We start from the raw sequence: 24014 nt of genomic DNA on the forward strand, positions 1-24014 counted from the left end.
GGGCACGCTCTGCCTGCACAGGAGCCAGCTCCTCTGCTGTGCACCTCCCCTGGCTCCTGTAGCAGAGCTCCCAGCCTTCCTCTTGCCATGGGGCTTGGAAGCTGACCCATGTCAACTACACCCACAGGTTGCCCCCCACCCCACACTCTTCTGGAGGCTTAGTGGGTCAAGGACACTGGCAGATCAGAGGGAGGGAAGCCGGAGACCCAGGAAGTCATTTCCTAGGTTCCCTCCCTCCCTGCAGGGTGGCCTCTGTCTGGCTGCTTCTCTTGGGGACAGCTCTGGTCTTGGAGGTCCTGTGGACACAGCTGTCTTCTAGAGTCCAGTGGCTGCTCCTTCCTCACAGCTTTGTCGCTGTTCCTGGGTACTGAAGATCCCCCCAAGCTGCCCTGTTCCCTGCCCACACCTTCCTAACAGTCCTAATGGTCCTATTAAAACCCTATCCTACTTCATGCCAGATCTAGGCAAAAGCAGGTAAGGAATGAATGAAAACATACAGGCCAAGAGCTTAGGAATGTTCTGGCAATGAGTGAACACTACATAAGTTCTGCTTCCTAGGATATTTCATGGGATCGTCATGAAGATTACACGAGATCATCTGTGTGAGTGCTTTGCACCTTGTCAGACCCAGACTAAAACCTCAGTGAGGGACACGAGCAGAAGAGGGTTTGTTCCAACCTGCTGTGACCAAGGCTGGGGGACTCCTTTGCCCACCTGGCAGGACAGAAGCTTGGTGTGAAGGACATAGCTCCTCCTGACTTTAGCTCCCCCCATGGAACAGAGCAATTATCTGTCGGGGGAGACCAGGAAGGGTGCCCAGAGCCAGCCCACCCAAGACCATCTCAGGCTGCTCTCCAGTTTACCATCTGCAGGAATTCTGGCTTCTTCTTGGGGCCCAGGTGCGGTGCCCCGTGTGGGGAGAATAGGATTACCCACCTTCTCTGCCTGTTACTAGAGTTCACTGGAAGGGAAGAGCCAAAAGGCTGCTGCACACTCTCTAATTTTGCCTTATTAGCAATTAAGTGAATAACGAGGCTGACTCCTGGATTGGCCACTCCAGAGAGTCAGAACTGGGGCAAAGTGAGATTGTTAGGAATCTCAGATTAGAAATTTATTTTGTATCCCTTTTTATTATTATTTTACTAAAAGGTAACTTTCAAACAAAAGAGAAGCAGCCCCAGTTGGGTGGAGTGTCCTGGGAAATGTGTCACATGAGCCTTCTTGGTAAAGCCTGTCCAGTCTGTACCACTCCATAGTTCTTGCACTTGAAGCCCCTTGAGGCTATAGGTTCAAACCTGTCCTTCTCTAATAGGGTCAACACTGTGGATATTTGTCATCCTTCCTGTGTCTGAAGAAGTCCCTATCCCCTGACGCATACACAGGGTAGAGGTTACTATAGAAACAAGATGTCCCCAGCCCTTGCCACTAGGGTTCAGCCATGTTACCCAGTCTCCTCCAATTAGCCACACCCATGTCACACTCAGACCCTGAGGCAGATCTCGCATGAAGTCCATTTGGGAAAGACAATGGATATGTCTGCAATATTCAGAGGCAGCCATGACAAATGTTGTGTCATTACTGTCCTGTGCTCAAAAGCACCCTGTCATGTGGGCAACGAACGGGACAATACCTATGGCCACTTGGGCTGCCAGTGAGGTTTCCCCATTGGTACTCAGTTCTGCAACAGAATTTTATTTCCGCCCACGTAGTCTCCAGGTCTAGGGCCCTCCTAAAAGTTCTGTGTTTACTAGATAGCCTTCTATTACTTCTATCCCTGCTTGAAAGAACCAGAATTTGCCTCCAGTGTTTGAAGCTAAGAACTCGATAGGAGACAGCCGAGGTGAGCAGGTCCCCCTGGGACCACAAACAACATGAAGGCAGAAACCAAATTTGCATTAATTACCACCAGGAGTTTCCTTGTCTTTTAATCCCACATTATTCTTGGAAACTGTATCAGTCAAGAATCTGCCAGGTACAAAAACAGAAACCCAAATCAAGCAAATGAAGCCCCCGCAAAGGGGTAGCTTTCTGCAGGACAAAGCCTTGGGTCTCTTTGCTGTAAGGACTCTAGACTCAGATCCAGCCATGCTACAGTACACACAGCACTTACTTTCATAGTCCTCTCTCTCTCTCTCTCTCTCTCTCTCTCTCTCTCTCTCTCTCTCACACACACACACACACACACACACACACACACACACGGGAAGAAGGTGTCCCATGGTCTCTGGGGTGTAACATAGGAAGATGGCCACAAGCATTAATCCAAGCATGACCTCCAGGGGAAAGAGTTAAGGTCTCCTGTTACATCAAGAGGAAAAGAGAGACCATTAACTGAGGCGTACACTTCCTCGCTGTGAAGACAAGGATTAGTGGACCCTGAAACCCCAGTGGTCTCCCACAGAACTACTGCAGGAAGGCTTCAGTAAATGACCTATGATACTGACATGAATGAAGTGGAGAGGCAGCGGGCAGTGCAAGGTGGTAGAGGCCAACAGAGAAAACAGGCCCTTCATATCTCACTCTCAAACCAGCACTGAAATGGAACCTCCACAAGGAGCCTATTTCAAAAAAAAAAAAAAAAAACTCAGACATTCCTGCCATTTCAGCTTTATTGAATTACTACATAGTGCAGCCGTGGAAACAGAAATCATGGGAGACAGGAAATGCATTAATTGCATTTACCCATCTACTTCCACCGCTCCTCTCCCAAGGACAGCCTTAAAACCTCTCCCTGCGAGCACAGTCTACTTTATGTTCCGGCAGCCGTCAACCCAACGATCCACTATCCTTGACTTCCTGCTCCCCCCAAAAGCAGGAAGTTCGGTTGCCCAGATGTTGTGCAGAGTTTTCAGCAAACATCTTTGGGTCCTTTTGTCTGTCATTTCTGCATCATCCGGGCAGTAGTTGGCCCGACTCGCTTTCTCGCTTCTATTCCAATCAACCAACCACAAAGAGGAGGAAATCATTCCCAAAGTTGGCACCAAACATCTGGATGGCATGCAAAGAGTACAAATGACCTTGGAACCCAGACCTGGTGCTTTGCAGAGAGGTTGCATGTGCAAGATGCTTAACTGAGGGCAGCAGTCATGAGGACAGAAAGTATTTGGCCATAGCAAGCAACTCTGCGTGCTTGGATGACAGAATAGAATTGGAACAGAACCTCTGGATCTGGACGGCCTGAGTTCAAACTCAGACCACGCATGTACCACCTGGATGACTTGAGCCCGTAATCTTCCTTCTCAAGCCTTCTTTTCCATTGGCAGTATTAATACTGACCTCCGAGTCTATTGGCAGGGAAGCTTCAAGGATCAAAATATATGCAGAGGTAACCTACAAATGGTCACTTAGTTTTATTAGGTGACTCCCTGACTGAGGAATGCCAGAAAGGGACACACACTGCAAAGGCTCAGTCAAAGGCAAAATGATAAGAGTCTGTCTCTTGCTTCCTGTCCAGTGAGAATTCCTTTGTTTTCTCACCCTCTCCTATTTCCCACAAGGTCTCTGCTGCTCCCTCTTCTCATTCTCAGTTAATGTTTGTAGGGATCCATAGAAACCCCAGGTCCACAGCCATCTTGGTTGTAAGGATCTTGACCACCAGGTAACCCTGGTGTGCATCCCAAGCCTCACGGGGCAAATTCATTAAGATGGTCATCTGCACGTGTTGTGCTCGGTTACTGATGCTCAGACTGTGTCTTAACTGATATTAAACCTGTTAATGGTTTTTGAAGAAAGCCAGATACATTCCAGTTGCCCAAGGTCCATCTTTGACTAACTTAGCATATACCCCGCTTCCTCCAGCCTTGGGGTGCAGGGATCCCCTTGTCTTGCTGCTGCCCAGGCCATGCTTCTGTCCATGAATCCCTCAGGAACTGCGCTCTGAGCAGGCCTGGACTGATCCATTTTCCCTTGGTCTCTCAGCACCTTCCATCTCTGGCAATCAGTTCCTATAACCAGGGTTTTTCCAAACAGCACTGAGCTGGGTCTCTCCTGAAACATGAATGACTGGCTGAGGTTTATCTTGACAACGACTTCACTGTGATTCCACCCGGGGGTATTGGGATTTTATTTCAATAGAAAAAGAGAAACTAACTGCTCTTCTGACTACCCAGAACCTCCACCAGGGTCCTGGGGGACATCCCTACAATGTCACTGAGCAGGTCTTGCCTACAGGATCACATTGAAGATTTGGAATAGAGAAAAGGAAGAAGAAGAAGAAGAAGAAGAAGAAGAAGAAGAAGAAGAAGAAGAAGAAGAAGAGGAGGAGGAGGAGGAGGAGGAGGAGGAGGAGGAGGAGGAGGAGGAGGAGGAGGAGGAGGAGGAGGGGGGGGGGGAGGAGGAGGAGGAGGAGGAGGGAGGAGGAGGAGGAGGAGGAGGGGGGAGGAGGAGGAGGAGGAGGAGGAGGAAGAGGAGGAGGAGGTGGCAAAAGAAAAACTAATGCCTGGAACACAGTAGGTGTTCCATAAATATTAAAAAAACAAACAATAGAAAGGCCAGTGTCTGGAAAGGAAAAAGACAAAGCCCAGTTCCTGGGCACAGTGTGTAATAACAATTGCAATGCATCCCACTGTCATGGAGAACTAAAAAAAAATTAATTAAAAAAAAAATAAAGAACATCTCAGGAAAAAAATCTTGGATGAATAAATGATAAAATTAATGAATGAGTGAGAAAATAAATGAAGAGCTTCACCCACTCACAAGGAAGAAAGAGGCACATTGGCAGGGTACCTCTGAGAAGAAGCCCTCTGTAACAGCCCACTCCCCAGCTAGTCCTGTTTACCATAATCTCCAACAAGAATCCCAATTGGTTTTTCACCGACTTAATCCTTATCTGCCTTCTTTCTAGAATGTGATTCAAAAAGGGGGAGACCTTGATAATGATGGAGGACATGATAACTTACAAAGAAAATGTCACTTGTCACTTTAACTTACAAACCATCATACCTCGGTTCCTACCATCAGATATACATACACACACACACACACACACACACACACACATACACACACACCTACCAGTGCTTGAACCCAGGGGCACTTAACCACTGAGCCACATCCCCAGTCCTTTTTTTTTTTTTTTTTTAGAGACAGGGTCTCCATAAGTTGCTGAGTCAGGTTTTGAACTTTCGATCCTCCTGCCTCAGCCTCCTGAGTCACTGGGATTACAGGTTTGGGCCACTGCGCCCAGCCTGTCATCAGCTATTTCTATGAGTGAACAAAGGAACCTCAACTTTTGCCTCTACCTGTGAAATTCCCCATGCCCACTGAAAAAAACAAACTATAAAACAGAACAAGATATATTATACAACTGTTTCCAGAAATTCCAGACAACACCCACATGGGACCATGATCCCCAGTATTTAGGGGTGGGGGGAATTAGGTAAATCCTACAATTGCTCCAGCTTGACTTCCAGTCAGTTTCTGGATGGACGGACCAGGAGGATGAATCCAAACAAGTCAGGTGACAGAGGTCAAAGAGGCCAGTGTAGCTGGATTTGGAGGCACAGGGTACTAAAGAAAGTGCTTCAGAAATCTGCATAGGGCCCTTCTGGTCTTTAGGTGAATACTAATCTGTGCAAGTATAAGGCTGGACAAAATTACAACAGAAGACAAATCACCAGCACTTCAACCAAACAATTACAGAGCTGATCTACGAGGAGAAATAGTCAACTTTTCACCAACCAGAGTAAAGAGTTATTGCTGAATGGACAGGGAATTTAATAACACCTAAGAGTTTATACCTTAATAGTGGGGCTAACTTAGCACTGAGTGCAGAGGTTAACTATTTAAAAATATCAAAATTAGCAAGGGGAAATGGTGCATGCCATCTCAGTGGCTCAGGGGGCTGAGGCAGAAGGATTGCAAGTTCAAAGCCAGCCTCAGCAACTTAACAAGGCCCTAAGCAACTTTGTAAGACCTTGTCTCAAGATAATAATTAAAAAAAAAAAAAACTAAAGATATGGTTCAGTGTTATGCACCCCTAGGTTCAATTGCTGGTACCAAAAAAAAAAAAATCAAAATTGAGTATCAAACGAATTAAACTGAACTGCATATAACTTACTTGTCAATATAAAGCTTAAGACTTGAAAAGGATATAACAAGATACAACAAGATACTCTAAAATGCACAATGCCCAGCACACAATGAGAAAATTAGTAGATGCAACAAGAACAACTGATTCACAAAAGAGGGAAATCAATCACCAAAAAAATATACAAATTATAAACAGGAATGAATTGCCTGTCAAGGACTCAAAACATCAGTGTACATAAAATAAACAAAGATTGAAATAGAAAAGTGACCAAAATGAAGAGATACATATGCACATATACCACATGGAACTTTTAGGGATACAAACACACAATGCCTCAAATAAAACTTGAGTCTACAAATTAAGAACAAAAGAAACACTAGGAAAAAAAATAGCACAGCATACTTGTACCAAGTGATCTATAAGGAGGGGAGGGAAGAAGGGGAAAATAATTTAAAAATGTGAATTCATAATGGCAAATTTTGAATCCAAATTTTGAAAATCCAAATTTTGATGAAAACTATAAACTTAAGAGTTGTCAAAAGTTCAATGCAGAAAAACAGGAGAAAATGAAAACCTGATCAAGAGAAATTCCAATCAAATTGCTGCACAGAACCAGAGGCCTGTTGTAAATAGAGAACACAGAGAAAAGTGATGGCCGCCTTGTCATCAGAACCCACGCAAACTGGAGGTACAGAATGATTTTGGGGGGACAAAACTGTCACCTAAAATTTAATAGTCACTGAAAATGTCCTTCAAACATGACGTTGAAATAAAAATTTTTAAAGGCCCACAAAAGCTAAAAAGAAGTTGTTGACCTTCACAAGAAGAAATGTCAGCAGGTCTTCAAGAAGAAGAAAAATGGATCACAAAGGAGTGAAAACACAGCAAATGTAAGATTGTGGACTGTATAGAAGATATTTCCTCCACTTATATATATTTTTTAGTTGTAGATGGGTACAATATCTTTTACTTATTCATTTTTCTGTGGTGCTGGGGATGTAACTCAGTGCCTCACACTTGCTAAGCAAGTGCTCTAGCACTAAGCTTCAACCCCAGCCCCTCCTCCATGTATTTTTTAAGATAACTCTGTTTATTTATTTAAAAGATCATTTAAAAGGTAATAATTTAAAACAAACAACGGTCACAATGTCTTATGGGGTCTAAAACATAAGCAAAATGTATTATAAGAATAACAGGGGAAATGAAAGTGTACCATGACATTATGTTCCTCATTATGCATGAGGTAGCATAGTATTATTGACAGTGGATAGTGATTAGTTAAAGATGGGTATTGTGAGCCCTGGGGCAAAGCACTGAGGAATAGTTAATACCAAACCAGTAGAGAGAGAGTAGAATGCTTAAAAAATCTCTCAACTACACCAAAATAAGACAGGGAAAAAAATGGGGTAAAGGAGCCAAAACACAAAGTGAAAGATGGTAGATTTAAATTCATACATCAGTCATGACATTAAGTGGTCTTAATAGCCCCATTAAAAGGAGAACATTTTCAGACTGGATGAAAAGCAATACCCAACTATATTCCATCTCTTGGAAGCCCACATTAAAATAAAAGCATGGATTAGACAAAAATTAAAGAATAAAAGCAGGGCACAGTGACACACACACCTGGAACTAGGGAGGCTGAGGAAGGAAGATCACAAGTTTGAGGCCAGCTTTAGCAAATAGCAAGATCTTGTCTCAAAATGAAAAATAAAGGGGTTGGGGATATGGCTTAGTAGTAGGGCAGCCCTAGGTTCAATCCATAGTTCTGAGGGGGTGGGGGGACAAAAAGGCTATTACTGTGCAAACACTAGTCATATACATGCTAGAATGGCCATGTTATCTTCCAACTTCATTGAAAGTAGTATTTATTACTTGATTTATAATGTTGAAGCATTAGTTTAACAAGGATACTATCATAAATGTCTGCACCTTATAGCTCAGCTTCAAAATAGAAGAACAAGCTGAATAAGCCAGGTAAAGTGGTGCATGCCTGTAATCCCAGCAACTTTGGAGGCTGAGACACGAGGATCACAAGATTGTGGCCAGCCTCAATAATTTAGTGAGGCCCTAAAAATCTGGGAATGTAATTCAGTGGTAAAGTACCCTGGGTTCAATCCCCAGTATCCCTCAAAAAATAAAATTAAAATTAAAAGAATAAGGGCAGTAGATAATTCCATAATAATAGATAGATGCTTCAAGAGGTTTTTCTTTGTTGCCAGAAGAAAAGCACCAAAATTCAGTAACCATCTGTACTTAACTGACACTTACTAGATCAATAGTACAACCGCTGAATATTCTTCAACTGAACCTGGAACATTCACTAAGTTAGACCAGATATTAGGAATAAAACTAGTTTCCATGAAGTTAGAAGGATTAAAACTAAACAGTGTTACTCTATCATGGAATTAACTTAAAAATCAATAACAGAAAGTTATCTGGAGGGGAAAAAAAATATTTTGAAATTAGACCACACAATTTTAAATAACCCATAGAGAAAAGGAAAAAAAATCAACAAGGGAATCTGAAAATATTATAACCAAATGAAAATTAAAATACAACATGTCAAGATCTGTGGGATGCACCTTTAGCAGTTATGAGACAAAAACATGCAGCTTTCAACATTGATATTTGGAAAGAAGGATCAAAATTGATGACCTCAGCTTTTTAAAGTCTGCAAAAAAAGAAAAGAAACACCAAATTAAACCCCATGTGGAAGGGCTAGGGTTGTGGCTCAGTGGTAGAGCACTCATCTAGCATGAGCAAGGCCCTGGGTTCAATCCTCAGCACCACATAAACATAAATAAAATATTGTGTCCAACTACAACTAAAAAATAAATATTAAAAAAAACCCAAGTGGAAGTTTTAGAGTCTGTAAACAAGTCAGGATGGCACCTGGCAAAATGCCAGAGGGAGTGGTTTGTGAAGTAACGCCAGCGAGCCATTAAGTGTGGAGATTCCTTATTGGCTGACTGTTGTATCTAGTTTATGTTAATTAGATAAGCTGTGTGGAATGTATAAATACCCCTCCTGTCCTACAAAAAACGGCTCCCACTCCTGCTGTATTGATCTACACAAGCCGTTCATCACCGCCCCCCACCCCCCAGTTATTTTGCTGCAGCCGGACTGCGGCATGGAAGGGAAAAATGTTGTTTTAAACAATATTTTTAAAATGGATTAATCCAAAATTTTATTCTTTGAGAAAACAAAAACAATAGAATTGATAAAATCGTAAGAAAACAGGGAGAGGGAGAGAGGGAAAGAGATAGGAAGAGGGAGAATGAAAAAAAAAATGTTAAGAAACAAAGAAGGTTATCATTAGAAATCCAATAAAAATTAAAAAGGAAAATAATAAAGTCTTAAGGGAAAAAATCATGCCAAAAATTGAAAAAAACCTAAATGCTTCAGACTAATTCCTTGACAGGCATGTGTCATCAAAAGCAACTCAAGAGGAAACAGAAACCTAAATAGCTCTAGATCAAGCAGAGGAATTCAACTCATAATTTAAAACCTTTCCACGTGAAGGAAATTCCAGGTCCAAACAGCTTCACTGGAAACGAAACCAATATTTCATGAAGAAATAATACCAGGTGAGGGGAGCAGCAGCTCAAGATACAGCGCTGGCCTCGCCTGCACAAGGGCCTAGGTTCAATCCCCTGCACCAGAGAAGGTAGAAAGAGAGACGTAATAACACCAGTCCTACACAAAGGCTCTGGTCAATAGGAAGGAAGAGCACAAAGCCCAACCCATTTTAAGGTCAGCATTATGCTGATAACAAAACCAGACAAAGATGTTACAAAAAGGAGAGAGACAGAAAGAGATTTATTAACCAATATCTCACATTTTTAAAAAAATCCTTTAAAAATATTAGCAAATCAAAATCCAATGATACATAAGGAGAACAACACAACATTGATAATGTGGAAATTATCCTAGGAATGCAAGGTTGGTTTAATATTAAAAAATCAATCAATACAATCACCATATTAACCTAGTAAAGGAGAAAAAGAATCATTATAGTCATTTTAATACATTCAAGGAAAGTACTTGACACGCTTCTACAAGTATTTATAACAACCACAACAAAACACTTCTCAGCAAACTTGGGACAGAGAGGAACTTCTTCCACCTGGTAAAGGGCATCCATAGCTACCATGCTTAAGGGTGAAAGACGAGTGTTGTCCTTCAAGTGCAGGAACAAGGCAAAGATATTCACTCACTCTGTATCGATTCAACACCATATTGAAAGTTCCAGCACTAAATGTGTTTTGTTATAATGAGGCAAGGAAAGAAAGAAAAGGTTAATAGATTAGAAAGAAAGACGTAGAACACACTTTATATGTAGAAAACCCAGCCATATACAAAGAAAATTCTAAAACTTCAAAAGACTACTAAGGACTATTAAGTGAATTTAACATAGTCATAAAATTAAATTATATTTTTCCATTTTTTGGTGCATTGTAGTAATAGATAATGGTGTGATTTATTGTTACATATTTGTAGATGCACACAACAGTAAAACAATATAATCTGGCCAATAGCATTTCATGGTATTTCCCCTCTCCCTCCCCTCTCTCCCCCCTAGTCCCTTTCCTCTACCTCGTCTCTTTATCTCCCTTAGATTTTCATGAGATTCCCCCCGGAACTTTCTCTTTCTTTTTCCTCTCCAGTTTCCACCTATCGAGAAAACGTGGGACCCTTGACTTGCTGAATTTGAATTTGTCTTATTTCACTTAACATAATGGTCTCAAGTTCCATTTTCCTGCAAATGACAGGATCTCATTATTCTTTAGGATCAAATACACCTCCATTGTGTATGTATATCACATTGACTTTACCCATTCAGCCACGGACAAACACCTAGACTAGCCGCACAGACTTTGGCTGTTGTGAATTGTGCGGCTACAAACACGGGTATGCATGTACGACCGTCATAAGGATGTCTTTAATTCTTTAGGATAGATACCCAAGAGTATTATAGCTCCATCACACGGTGGTTCCATTCTTAGTGTTTTGAAGAAGCTCCATACTGATTTCCACAGTGGAAAATGCTGAGGGAAATTAAAGACACAAATAAGTAGCCTACAAATTGTGTGACTTAATACTGTCAACATGTCATGTCATTGCTTCACAGATGATGCATAGATTCATTTTAACCACAGTCAAAACCTTAGGCTGGTTTGTAGAAATGAACAAGTGAATTCTGAAATTTATTTGGCAATACAAAAGAACTAAAAGATCCAAAATAATTTTTAAAAGAGGAAAAAATTATATGACTTCAAGATTTGCTATAAAGCTCCAGTAACCAATACAGTGTGATTTTGGCAAAATGGATGCTAAATTACTGACAAAAAACAAAGGGTCTAAAATAGACCTCACACGTCCAGGCTTAAGTTTCTGACAAGTACTACATCAGTCTAATAGAGAAAGTGGTGTGTGGGGAACCCCACAGCGGCCAGAGGCGGTGAACTATGGACACTTAAAGTAACACAGAGGAATCTCAAAAATACTGTGCTGAATTGAAGAAGGGAGATGGGCAGGACTAGAGAAGACATGCTTCCATGCACGTGAAATGGATCATCTAGCCTGAAGTGATAGAAAGCAAGTTAGCCTTTTTGCTACAGCCAAAAAAAAAAAAAAAAAATGCATTAACTGCAAAGGGGCATAAGAAAAACTTGGTGTGTGATGCAAATGTCCTACATAATGATTGTGGTGGCAGTCGCACTGGTGTCTATATTTTCAAAACTCCTCAAAACTGAACACTTTAAAAAGGGGCGTGTTTTATGGTAGGTAACTTCCGCTTCCTGAAAGGCACACATACATAACCTACTCGTAGTTATATGCAGACTGGGAATAATAATACTATTTTTTTGTACTAGGGATTGAACCCAGGGGTGCTTAACCACAGAGTCACATTCCCAGCCATTTTTTTTAGCTATTCTATTTCTTTTTTCTTTTTTTTTTTTTTTTTTTTTGAAAAAAGGTTGTTGCTGAGGGCCTTGCTAAGTTGCAAATTTGACCTTGCAATCCTCCTGTCTCAGCCTCCAGAGCCACTGGGATTACAGGTGCACACCACGGTGCCTGGCATACTATCATTGATAGTAGTAGTATAGTAATAGTGCTAGCAGTCGTATGGGTTGTTGTGATAAAGAAAAAGAAGAAGAAAATGCAGGCCAAGTCTAGTAAAATCCAGAATAAAAGAGGACCACTCCACGACAAGTGCCCACCTGCTCCAAACCTGCTTTCTGTGTTCATCACATCACCATCCAACACAGTGCAGGATTCGTGTGTTGTCTGCCACCTTTGCTCATCCCTAGAGTGGTCTTCCTGGGGGCCAGGACACCTCTAGTCCCCACTAAATTCCTCTACACCTCCAACAGCACTTGTAGCAAATATTGTTTGAGTGACTCAATTAATAAAACGGGGCAAAAAGCATTTCTTATGAAGGGGCAGAGCGCTTCTGAGCCTAAAAGCAATAGGGAGGAGGACTGTCAAAATGAGCCAAAATACACCTGCTACCCATGCAGTGAAAATCCAAGGGCCTTGGAGAAGCTATTTCCACTTGCACAGCATTTGGGAAGAACACCAGGGGGCTGGGCCTCACCAGAGCCAAATTTGATATTCCCAGAAACTTTTCTAGCTGGTTGGTACCACATTAGTATCTTGAAATTGGCCATAATGGGCGTATCTATGTCACAGAAATTGGCACATCCTACAGATATCAGTGCTATCTCCTCACATCCTGGCCCTGCCACCCAGCTGCTCTGACCCCAGAGAGCTAGGTGGTCAGCATTGGCCAGCACACCCCCCGCAAGGGCTCTAGCACTCAGGACTCTCTTAAAGGGGTTTCCATGACTTACTCTTCCAACAGAGTCTTCTTAAGAGGCACAGAACGCACATCAAGTGGAACTGACCCGGTTGACAGTTTCTTTTCTCCTCTCCACTTCGTCTCCTGTGATTATCCCTTAGGAGGATTCCAAGAACCGTGTTCCAACATCACTGACCCCATCCACCCCTCCCTTGGCAGACGAGGGAAATGGAGTCCAGAGGGGGAAAATAAATGGATGAAGATCCCAAACAGCAGAACCGAGAGCCCCTGACTCCCTCCGGCTCAGCGTGGGCGTCTGTGCTGGACCAAGCCCGCCAGCTTCTTACGGCTTGAAAGGATGGTTCTCCATCATGTGTTTGGCACCAGGCCAGACAAGGAGACCATCCAGGTGGGCAGAGGGTGTGGACTGATCCAGGGGTCCATGCCAGAAGACGCCACGGTGGTCACACTCAAGGAATGAGCGCGAGGCTGAACATGAAGGCAAAGCAAGAGAAGGCAGAGACGGCTTGGCAGGGAGGAGAGGGAGAAAGGAAGCCGCGAGGTGCAGGCTGTGGGCTGCCGGCAACCTGGCGGGCACTGAGTGCATCCATGGGATCACAGGGAGGCCGCCCAGTGTGGAAGACACGAGGACAGGCAGACCCTCGTGGAAGCACTGACGGCAACTGCACTGCAGCCTTGGGGAGCACTGGCCTCTTCTGACCTCCACTCCATTGGGAATCCTCTTCCAATCAGGAGCTCCAACCTGGCCTCACGTTCCACCAATCCAAACCCCGAAGGTACCCGAGCGTGAGGCTCCGGGTTGTTCCTCTGATCCCCAGCCTTCCGTGTCCCTTCACTCCATCATGATGGCATCCCGCTCTATGTGTTTATGAGCAGCCGGTCCAGGCAGGGCCCCCGGCCAGGGACCATCTGTACTTCGCAGGGATGGAACCCACAGCCAGGGCTCCTCTGGAGCAGACCAGCAGGGCTAGTTCTAAGGTCTGCATCTGGCTTTCTGCTTTGCACACAGGCTTTTGTCTGGGCTCCAAAGCCGATGGCTGAAGCTTCTGGAATGCCCTCGGCACTGCTGAATCAGAGGTTTTTCAGCTTCGGTGATTCACAAATTCCAATTTGCAGAGCTTTCTCGGGCGAGCTGTTCTTTGGAGCCCTTTTCTCCAGCTGCCTCTGAAATGCACTGCCCCCGACCCTTGGTTTCGCAGGACAGCGAGGCGTTCCTCTGGAGGACCAACTTGAGGCAAGCCCTGGGGCATCCCCCTGTTCTGGGCTGGGAGGACCGGGTGCCGTGCTGCCTCTTGTGTGATGGAAATGGCCAGGTGCCTGACCCCAGGCCAGTCTGCACAGCCCAGCCCGGCATCCTGCCTCCACGTGGCTCTGAGCAGATTGCTGTGAGCTGGGGCACAGGAAAGAGCACGTGGAGCCTTGTTGGGCTATATGAATACACAGCTTTGAGCGCAAGGCTCCTGACCCTGAAGGGCCCCGGGTCCCCTCTAGTGAGTTCTGAGCCATTACAGATGCTCATGGAGAAAGATGAGCCCTTTCACCTTACTCCACCCCAGAGTGGCTACAAAACTCAAATCATTCCACTAATCCACCCATTAGAGCTGGGTCTTCCAGAAGGTGAGATCCGTGGGAGTCAGGGGCAGTTGTTCTGCTCTCCATATTTCTTTGGAGAATGTACTAACTTGGGCCTGTGTCTTCCTTCCTGATATCTGCTCAGATTCTGTAGGAAAATGCTTTTTATATGAACAGGGATGGTGACAGGCTGGGGCTCATGGTCAAGGAGACTGAGTCGCAGCAGGATCATCACAGATGCTCAACAGAGCAATTAACAGCATGAGCTCAGAAGGAGGTCAGCCAGGCCCATATTTGAATCCAGCTCCATATTTGAGAGTTGGGTGATTTGGGCAAATTACTGCACTTTCTCAAAGCTGTTTCCGCCTCCGTACAAATGGAGATAAGGGAACATTAAAAGAGATGATATACATTTTAAAGGGCAGGCACAGAGTACTGCTCAGGAAGTCCTTGATTAATACAAACAATAATCCCTTTTCTTTGTGCTGGGGGCTCCTCATGGGAAGCAAAAATAAGCTGAGACAGAAATACTGTAAGTGTTCCTCTGATGTCATTTTATTTTCCATGTTTTAAGTTCTATAGACAGGAAGACTGTCCGTGAAGCTCCGTTGGGGCCAGTGGGATATGGGAATAGCCAACACACACCACAGCCAGCCCTGATCTTTAAAGGTTCCAGCTTGTGCTGTCTCTCAGTCACCGAGTCAGACATGTAGACCCCTGTGATGGCAGAGACAAAGCTGGGAGAAGCTCAGGTACCCGTGGGCCTACTTGAAAGCCACCCGACATGTACTGGACTTAATGAAAGGAAGAGACAATTGCTTTCTGTATTAGACCACTGACATTTTGGGGATTATTTGTTACTTCAGCATAACAAAGCCTAACCAGACTAATTCACCAACAAAAACTAGCACAGAGCATAGGCCAAAGAACGTAGGCCAAGATGTAGTGAATATTCATTCATTCCCCAGTCAGGTAGAGATGAGCACTATGAACTTTTCATCAGGAGAAAAATAATTGCCACGATTTTAAAGTAAATTTAATCGCTATTCTCCCCTACAATCTCATAATGGAATCAGACAATGGTACTCTTATGGGCAGATCTAGTGACACCAAAACATTATTCTGAACTTTGTATGTCTTCATATAATATCACTGCTGCTCCATTTCTATGCCTCAAGCTTTGCATGATTGTGTTGTGGATTAAAAACATCCTTTCCATAAATTTCAATAAATTGGCAGTGAATTTTTGCAATGGAAACATATTCTCATTTAAAATTGCACATCACAGCATATGTCTCGTCTGGGGACCACCTGTTGAAGGAAGCAGTCATTTGTAATTAAGGATCCAAAGTCATAAATGATCACAGTCAGACCATACTAGAATGTGGCCACACATGTTTAACAAAACACCAGGCTCCCTGGACTGTGATTTTCCCATGCCAACTAACCAGAAATTAACCCTGCAAAACCCTGTGTTTTGAAGACCCCAGGACCTTGGCACATACAATTCCCTCTGCCTGGCGTGCTCTCTTTTCCTATGGCTAGTTCTTTATTTTCAGATCTATGACCAGAGTTTACCTCCTCTGAGATGCCTTCTTTGACAACACTTTCCACGGGAAGTAACCTCTCCCTTCTCTATCCCTGCACCCCATTCATTTCCTTCATAGCACTTATTTCTACATGTAATTTGGGATATTTAATTCATTTACTTGTTTATTGTGCACTTCTCCCACCAGACCTTAGTAACCATGAAATCTATCCCACCTTTGGGATTCCAGGTAGATGAGCTTTATTTTATTTTTTTTTTAAAGAGAGAGTGAGAGTGAGAGTGAGAGAGAGAGAGAGAATTCTAATATTTATTTTTTAGTTATCAGCGGACACAACATCTTTGTTTTGTACGTGGTGCTTAGGATCGAACCCGGGCCGCACGCATGCCAGGTGAGCGCGCTACCACTTGAGCCACATCCGCAGCCCAAGATGAGCTTTATTAATAAAGCCCAGGTAGTGTTTTAACCAATTTCAGCTGAATTTTATGATTTTATAGATGACCTTACAGCTTGAAATCTTTCTAACAAATGTATCTACTTTGTGTAGTATTACTACTGCTGTCTTCATTGGGGTCAGCCATATGAATTTAAAATCTTATATGTACCAAGCACCGCTCTGTGCTTTATTTAATGTAATCACTGTAGTAACTCTAAAACTTAGGGATTGCTTAATGCTGTTTTATAGTTGAGTATATTAATGCTAAAGACCTGTGATTAACGTGGGTTACTCCTTGTCCGTTCTGCATCCCGTTGATGGATCTGCATTCCCAGTGTGTGATTCTAAAGGAGATGTCATGCAAGTACACCACAAAATAGTAGGCACATGATCCACACTGGCCAATCAGAGTGCCTCTTCCCCTGGACGCTGACTGGGCCATAAGGAGCCATGTGACCCAAGGAAAGCCAATCATAGTCCTTCCTTGTTCCATAACAATTAGGACAGTAAGAACCCCCTGACTCCAGAAGACATTCTAAAAGGATCTCATAAACTTACTGTGGCTAAGAACTATCTTGCTACCCCATGGAGAGATCCTAAGAAGGAAGTTCACAGTGAGAGTGAATGATGCAGCCAATGACTTCCCTTGAGCCCTGGATCCAGCTGTGCCCGAGACATAATTCTTGGAGTTCTCAGTTCTATGAAGCAGAAATTCCTCTTGGTAGTTAACATGGTCTGAGTGAGTTACTGCCACTTGTCACCACAGATGCAGTGAGTATCATGCAGAAGTTCAGTAAATGTTTTCTCAGTTTTCCTCCTTTAAGTAACCACTGTCCATTAACTCCACCAACAGTTGACAAACATGTCAACCTCTGCCACTGTGGTCACCCCATTCCCTTATTGACCTTCATACCTCCCATTTGGTCCAGCCACTGAGCTGAGCCCAAGCAGTTCCCTTGGTCTGGATGCAGAATTATGTCTTTCCAAAAGGTCTCACCTTCCAGCCCCTTCCTCAGCAAATGACTTCCCAGGTAATGATGGCAGCGAGAATGAAGAGTCTGCAGATCAGACAAGTTGCCTTTAAATACATGTCAAAAAGTCAATGCATGTTGCCCTGTAATAAAGAGGATTACTATTTCCCATTCATAATGAGCTTTAGACTCAAGATATAATAGGTAACTTCACAGAAACTCTCTCATTCCTTAGGAGCCCTGTTAGAAATCGGTGAGAGAACAATTAATTGGACAGTTGAGAAAACTGAGGCCCAAAGAGTTGTAGCAATTCAACTCAGTAAGGTCAAGTCCAGGCTGGAATTGGAACCTTTCCATTGCAGCCCACCATGAGAGGCACCAACATGTTCTGATCCAGTAAGCCACCATCATCAGCCAATCCTTGATGATGCCCAGCACCTGGTCAACTTAGCCATTGAAGTTCCATCAGATTAGCTTGCCATATAAAATATGGGGTGCCTTGTAAAATCTGAATTTCAGGTAATGAATTTTTTCAGTATAAACATGGTCCAAATATTGGATGGGGTACACTTACATTAAAAAGTTACTCATGATTAAATAGGACACCAGTGGATTAGAAGAAGGAAATGAAAGAGAGGAAGGAGGGATGGGAAAAGGGAAGAACAAACAGTGGAATGAACCTGACCCAGCTTTCCTACGTACATACACAAATACACCACGGTGAATCTCGCCTTTTTGCATATCCATAATGCAGTAATTTTAAACAACTATAAATGAATAGAAGAAAGGTCAGCAGAAAGGGAACGAAGGGAGAAGAGCAGAGAAATGGGAAGTACTGGGAACTGAATGAGAGCAAATGGTATTCTAGGTATAATTATGTCTAAATGAACCCCAACATTATGTTTAACTAAAATGCACTCATTAAAAAATGCCCTCAGAAATTATTCATGATTTATCTGGAGTTCAGATGTCACTGGGCATCCTGTAGTTTTGTTTGCTATTGTGCTGTGACTGAGGTTCTTCCAGAAGATGAACTGTCATTTCTTTGCAAAGTCAGAGTTTGCTTGCACAGACCTGGAAACACCACCCCTGGGTGCAGAGCTTGACTCTCACGTCTGGTACAGGGTAGAATTTGGTTCCATTGGAGAGGATGGCCAGGACCCAGGGACTCCTCAATCTCACCCTACTGCTCATTCTTTCCAAGAACTTTCTAGGGGGTCCGTTCATGTAAGAAATGGTGGCAAAATGAGACTGGGGATGCTATTACAAGCACAACAGTGGCCGCTTCTAAGAAGACATGGCCATTGCTCTTGACCCTGATCAATCAAGTTAACAACCCGTCTGCCCTGGGAGAAGAGGACAGTGCTTGGGAGGGGGTGGGCAGGGAAGCTCGGGAGCAGGCTGGCTAAGTGGTTAGCTTTCCATGACGCTGAAGGAACCTGGCCATTCATCCCTCTTGGAAACTATAACCAAGAAGATGTCAATTGGGAAGTTATTGGGCAGGTCAAGGTGGTCACCCAACCAGGGAGGAGAAACGTGAGACGTGACCACGCTCATCTGATGTTCCTCCAGGAGACCAGCAAAGGACACATGTGCTGTCATTTCTTTGGCCAGACTTTTCCTGCATGGATCCCGCAGAGCATGACTCTCTCCCGCTGATGCTAGGGTAGGGTTGGATGTCATCTGACATTAAGGAGAATAAAGCTGGTGTGGAAGGAGCAGGAGAGAGAAGACCGAGTTCTCCAGGCTCCCATTGCTCTCCAGCTTTGGTTCCAGCCCGTGGTGGGCTGCGGCCCCTTCTGAGGACTCTGGATAAACTCCCCCTTGGTAGCTGAGCCCGCCTGGGTAGATTTCCAGGACTTCCACCCACGGTGTCACTTCCTTGACTGAGTAAGACGAGTAAATAAAGAAGCAAGTCCCAGTTCAGTTCGTTGCCATTTATTTAATTTAAAAATAAAAACAGAAACAACCAAAAAAAAAATAACAAAACAAAAAATCAGTTTCCAATGAAAAATACAAACACTTTGGGTGGTTATCCAGCTTTTTTTTTTTTTTCCTCCCCGAAGGCTGTTCCCAAACCAATCAAACGAGTGAAAACCAATTTTGACTGGAGCCGTAAAGCACGTTGCACCAATTAAATTACACCAATATATTATTATAATACCTTTGAAATGCCTTTCAGACCAATAAATTAAAAAAAGACAAATTCAAATTAAAAAGTCAACTTTTTATTACCAAAAAAAAAAATAGAAATTAAATAAAAAGTCACAACACGGATTCTCTTTTTTTTTTTTTTAAATGTGCAGTCAAGTTTCTCCTTCTCTCTCTCCCTTTTTTTTTTTTTTTTTTTTTTCCTTTTTCTCCTAGGAATGATACCATGCCAGTAAATCCCTACAGAACATTTCCAGTTTGGCAATAAGCAGTCAGTCGATCATTCACATTTGTATTCAAGACAGCAGGCCTGGGCAAAACGCCTGAATTTCACCCTGGAAAGTGCTCCTCGGAGAAGCAGCACCTGGTAACAGGGATGGAAATTCAGAGGGTACTTAGTATTTTCCTGTTGCCTGGGGTCTTGAAGCACTTCCTGAAAACTGATCTTGCCTTGAAATTTACCTGTAAAAAGAAGTATGATTCTACCCCTTTGGCAGATGTGTAAACTAAGACGCCAAAAAACCCCACAGAGGCAAGGAAGGACCAGGAGAGGGAGGTCCCATCCCCTGCTTCCAAAGCAGGTCATCAAATTGTCCTCGCCTGTGACTCCATGGAAATGGACCAAGCCCAACTTCTTTGGCTGGGGACTGGCTGGCGGGGTGACAGAGCTTGGTCAGGAAGCAGAGGCTTTCAAAGTTTTTCCTTGAAAGGAGAGTTGACATCACATCCAGAAACCAGAGGATGTCAGAAGGATGTCGGAACTGGACAGAGCCTGAGAGACCACCCCACCCCACCCACCCTGCAGCCCTGCTGGAGAGGAGAACAGCCCCCACGCGGCAGTGCCCAAGGCCACCAGCCATCTAGCGGCAGACCAGGTCTGGACTCCGAGTCTCTGCCTCTGAAGGGAGCATATCCTTTGCCACGATGCACCAAGTTTATTGACAAAAGAGAACATGCAGGTGTTTGGGAGGCAGGAGCGGAATGATTTTCCTTAATAGTGTCATTTTCACTTAAAGATTAGAGTCATGGAAAATGCTAAGCAGATGCAATCACTTGGCAAAAGGGAAAAACACACTGGCTGGTAAGCAGGTGGGTGTTAACACCTAAGTCACACGCCAGCTGTCAGCGAGGCCGGGTGTGATCTGGGGCCAGCAGCTTGGCAGGAGAGGCTGGTCAGAAAAGACTATAGATCAGAGGCAGAGAGAGAGAGAGAGAGAGAGAGAGAGAGAGAGAGAGAGAGAGTGCTCAGAGGCTGCAGGGTGCCCTCCAAGCACCCCCATGCTCCCAAACACAACTCGCCCTCTATAGATCTTTGTCCCTTTTAAACTCTACTGGAGTTGAGCAAGGAGTGGAATTGAATGAAAGGAAACTAAGCAGCTTCTCATAGCACACGGCTCAGCCCGACCTGAAGGAAAGCACAAGCCAGAACCATCTCCGGAAGGCAAGGGCGATGTCATCCTAATGTTCTTAGTGAATTCTGGTTTTTCTGACGGTATCCCAAGATCAGTCCTCCCGGCTCTAAGCAGCTATGAAACCGACCACCTTGAAATAAGGATTCTGATTTTCCTAAACCTCTAGAAACTAGAGTCATCCCAGAGAGACGGGTAATTTCAGAGACTCTGCCCCCCGAGATGTCCCCTGTGGGAGTGCTTGTCAGCTATGATCTGGCTTCCCAATGCGCTCAGGGAGTCCTGCCACCTCTCTTCTGCCTCCTCCAGAACCATCTGGATGACTCCTAAAGAAATATTCTTCTCCTCTATGCTTCCTTCTCACCCACTCGGCTCTTCTGACACCTTATTCGTTTAAATGGATCAAACTTTCTTTCTCCCTAAAGCCCAGGAGTTGGTGTCAACGTTCAAAACCATGACAGAATACTTAGATTTGGGGAATAAAGCACCTCCTGTCTGACTTTCCTTTCTTCATCCAAATATTCCACCTACAGGCTAATTCCCAGAAGCAAACTCCTCCACCTCTGAGGGTTCTCTCCTGGGTGCATGGGAGACCACTTGCTATCTGTGGACAGAGCCAGGAACTGAGCCAGGCAGTCATCCTTTAGAGACTGTGGACAATGTCACCTCCAATCCAAAGCAAAAGGCAGCGTTCCAGTTACTATTAAGTCATGAGAGAAGAGACAAGCTGCCTCTTGCAAGTGAACTTCCACTTCCGTTCAACTGTGCAAAGGCCACAGAAGGCCTTGTGCGCTAGAACACGCGAGAGTTCCGGCCTCTGACACTGCCTTCTTTCTCCCTGTCCACTCTCTTGCTGAAGAGCAAGACACACAGCAAGGAGACAGGATCACCATGGGCTGACTCTGTGTCCCTAGCAGAGTTCAGAGCAGTCTCTGCCCAAAGCCCTGTTTTCCATTCAAGGTAGACTAGCAAATTAACTAATGCCACAGTAGTGGCAGGAAGAGTTAATGTAGATCCCACAGAATGCTTTCACCTAATTCCCAGGGCTCAGCCAGGTCAGAGATGAATGCTATTGCCTCCCTTTCCCTTCCCGTGGCAGCCATCACTATTCAGTCACAGCACTCTGCGGCTACTGAAACCAACACACCCAACAGACATTATCAATCAATCACCAATTCAAGCTCGGGTTGCTGAAATCTTGCCAGCCCCATGCAGTCAGATCAAGCTTGCTAATGTTAGAAGCAAAGGAGAAGCTCTTTGGGCTCATCCAAAGCAGATGGTCCTGGTTTCTCTTGCCCTTCTCCAAAGCATTCGGACGACTTCTAGGGAAATGCCTCCTTCCCCGTCTGCTCCCCACTCCCACCAAGCGCCAGCCAACACCACCCTCCCTGGGCAGCTGGTCCTCTAGGAGGTGCCGTATGCAAATGCCAATTAGGACCCAAATTCTGACTAGCAGTTGGCAGAACTGGCTGGGCGCCTGCTTCTCCCTTTTAGGTGCTGGCTCAAGGCTGTAAACTTGGCCAAGCCAGACGGCGCCAATCCTTTTTCAGTCTGTTGTCCCGGCCAGCAGAGAGGTCACCAGCCTGTTGGCACAAGCCCTGCGGCCCTTCCTCCCTCGCCCCCACCCACCCCATCCCCGGTGCCCTGGAGGGCTAGTTGAGCTTGCTGCAAATCTCCAGCGCTTTCTTGTAGACCTGAGTCACGTCATCCATGTCCGTGAGGAGGGAGAAGCTGCTGTCTGCCAGCCGGTTCCGGTACCGCTTCAGGTACTGGGGCCGGGGCCGGTTGTGGAGTCCTTCAAAGTCCTGGATCTGGAGGAAGTTTTCAGCAGAGACGCAGCTGCGGATGCGCTGGCGGGCGGGGCGGTTCTCCTGCAAATCCAACAAGTCCAAGGAGTCACTGGACAGGACACTGTCGTCACTGATGACACTGGAGGGACGGCTGTAGCTTCGGGAGAGGCCCTCAGCGGGGACACCGGGCTCTGTCAAGGATTCCAGTGTGGGCACTTCGGGGCTGGCGAGGGCCCGGTCGGTGGCGCCTGCTGAGTATTTGCTGCTGTGTTTCAAGATGCCCTTCCTCCGGCAGGACAGGCTGTGAGAAGCCACCCTGGCCAGGTCCGGGGGGCTGGGGGAGGGGAGGCCACCGCCCATCGCCTCGGTACTGTCCAGCAGCTCTGAAGATTCGCTGCGCTCTGGGGACGAGTAGTAACCCGATTCCCTCTGCTGGGTCTTTTTCAAGATGCCTTTCTTGGGCATGGTGGCCGACTGCTTGGGACTCAGTTTCCCTGGCACATCTGCTTCGGGGGAGCTCGGGAGGGGCACACCCGTCCGGCACAAGTCCTGCTCCATCTTAAAGGAGGGCAAGGTGGGACCCACGACCCCCTCGATGAAGCCCGTGCTGTGGGAGCGGTGCTCACTGTTGCATCTCTTCTTCAGGATGCCCTTGGGCCTCTTGGAACTCAGCTTGGAAGGGCTTTCGGGCACCGAGTCCTGGCCAGACTGGGCAAAGTCATTCTCTTTCTTGGATTTCTTCAGCGACCGCTGTCGCTCCAGCATGACCTCGGGTTTGGCCAAGCCCTTCACCTTGGCTTCCGCCTCAGCCTGCAGCCCGGTGGATCGGTGGTGCCAGTCGATGATCCGTGCCAAGAGCGGGGACTCGGAGTCGTGAAGAGCGTCGCAGTCGCAGACGCTGCTCTTGTAGCCCCAGTTCACCCACCAGTGGTTGGCAATGTCCTCAATGGTGGCCCGGCGATCGGGGTTCACCATCAGCATCCACCGAATGAGTCCTCGAGCATCTAGGGGACGAGAGACAGAAAAAGTCAGGCCATTGCGCAGGGGCCTTGGAGTTTACCAGGAGCATTAGGGGAAAAACACCATTTGCAGGTCGGGTCCAGCTACACGTTGGAGCGAGAAGCCCAAGCCTTCCCGACTGCAGATCAGAAGCAGAATCAAGACTTGAAGCACAGGCCATGACATCCTGGCCTGTTCTTCCATGAGTGAAGGAATGTCATGGAACTACTGAACTTCTGTCATCCCAGGCCTTCATCAAGTGCCAAAGAATTCAAACCC

General features: G+C 45.2%; 1 protein-coding gene across 1 annotated transcript in view; it reads right to left on the reverse strand.

Annotated features, from left to right (window-relative positions):
- Nucleotides 1-22591: 22591 nt before the first annotated feature.
- Nucleotides 22592-24014, reverse strand: part of Nuak1 (NUAK family kinase 1) — a 63618-nt gene continuing 62195 nt past the window's right edge. The window contains exon 7 of the mRNA XM_076855056.2: nt 22592-23740. Within this exon, the coding sequence (XP_076711171.2) occupies nt 22599-23740 (1142 nt within the window). The 3' untranslated portion in view covers nt 22592-22598. The remainder of the gene's footprint in view (nt 23741-24014) is intronic.

This window comes from Callospermophilus lateralis, chromosome 4, assembly GCF_048772815.1.
Source record: "Callospermophilus lateralis isolate mCalLat2 chromosome 4, mCalLat2.hap1, whole genome shotgun sequence".
NCBI classification, from domain to species: Eukaryota; Metazoa; Chordata; class Mammalia; order Rodentia; family Sciuridae; genus Callospermophilus; species Callospermophilus lateralis.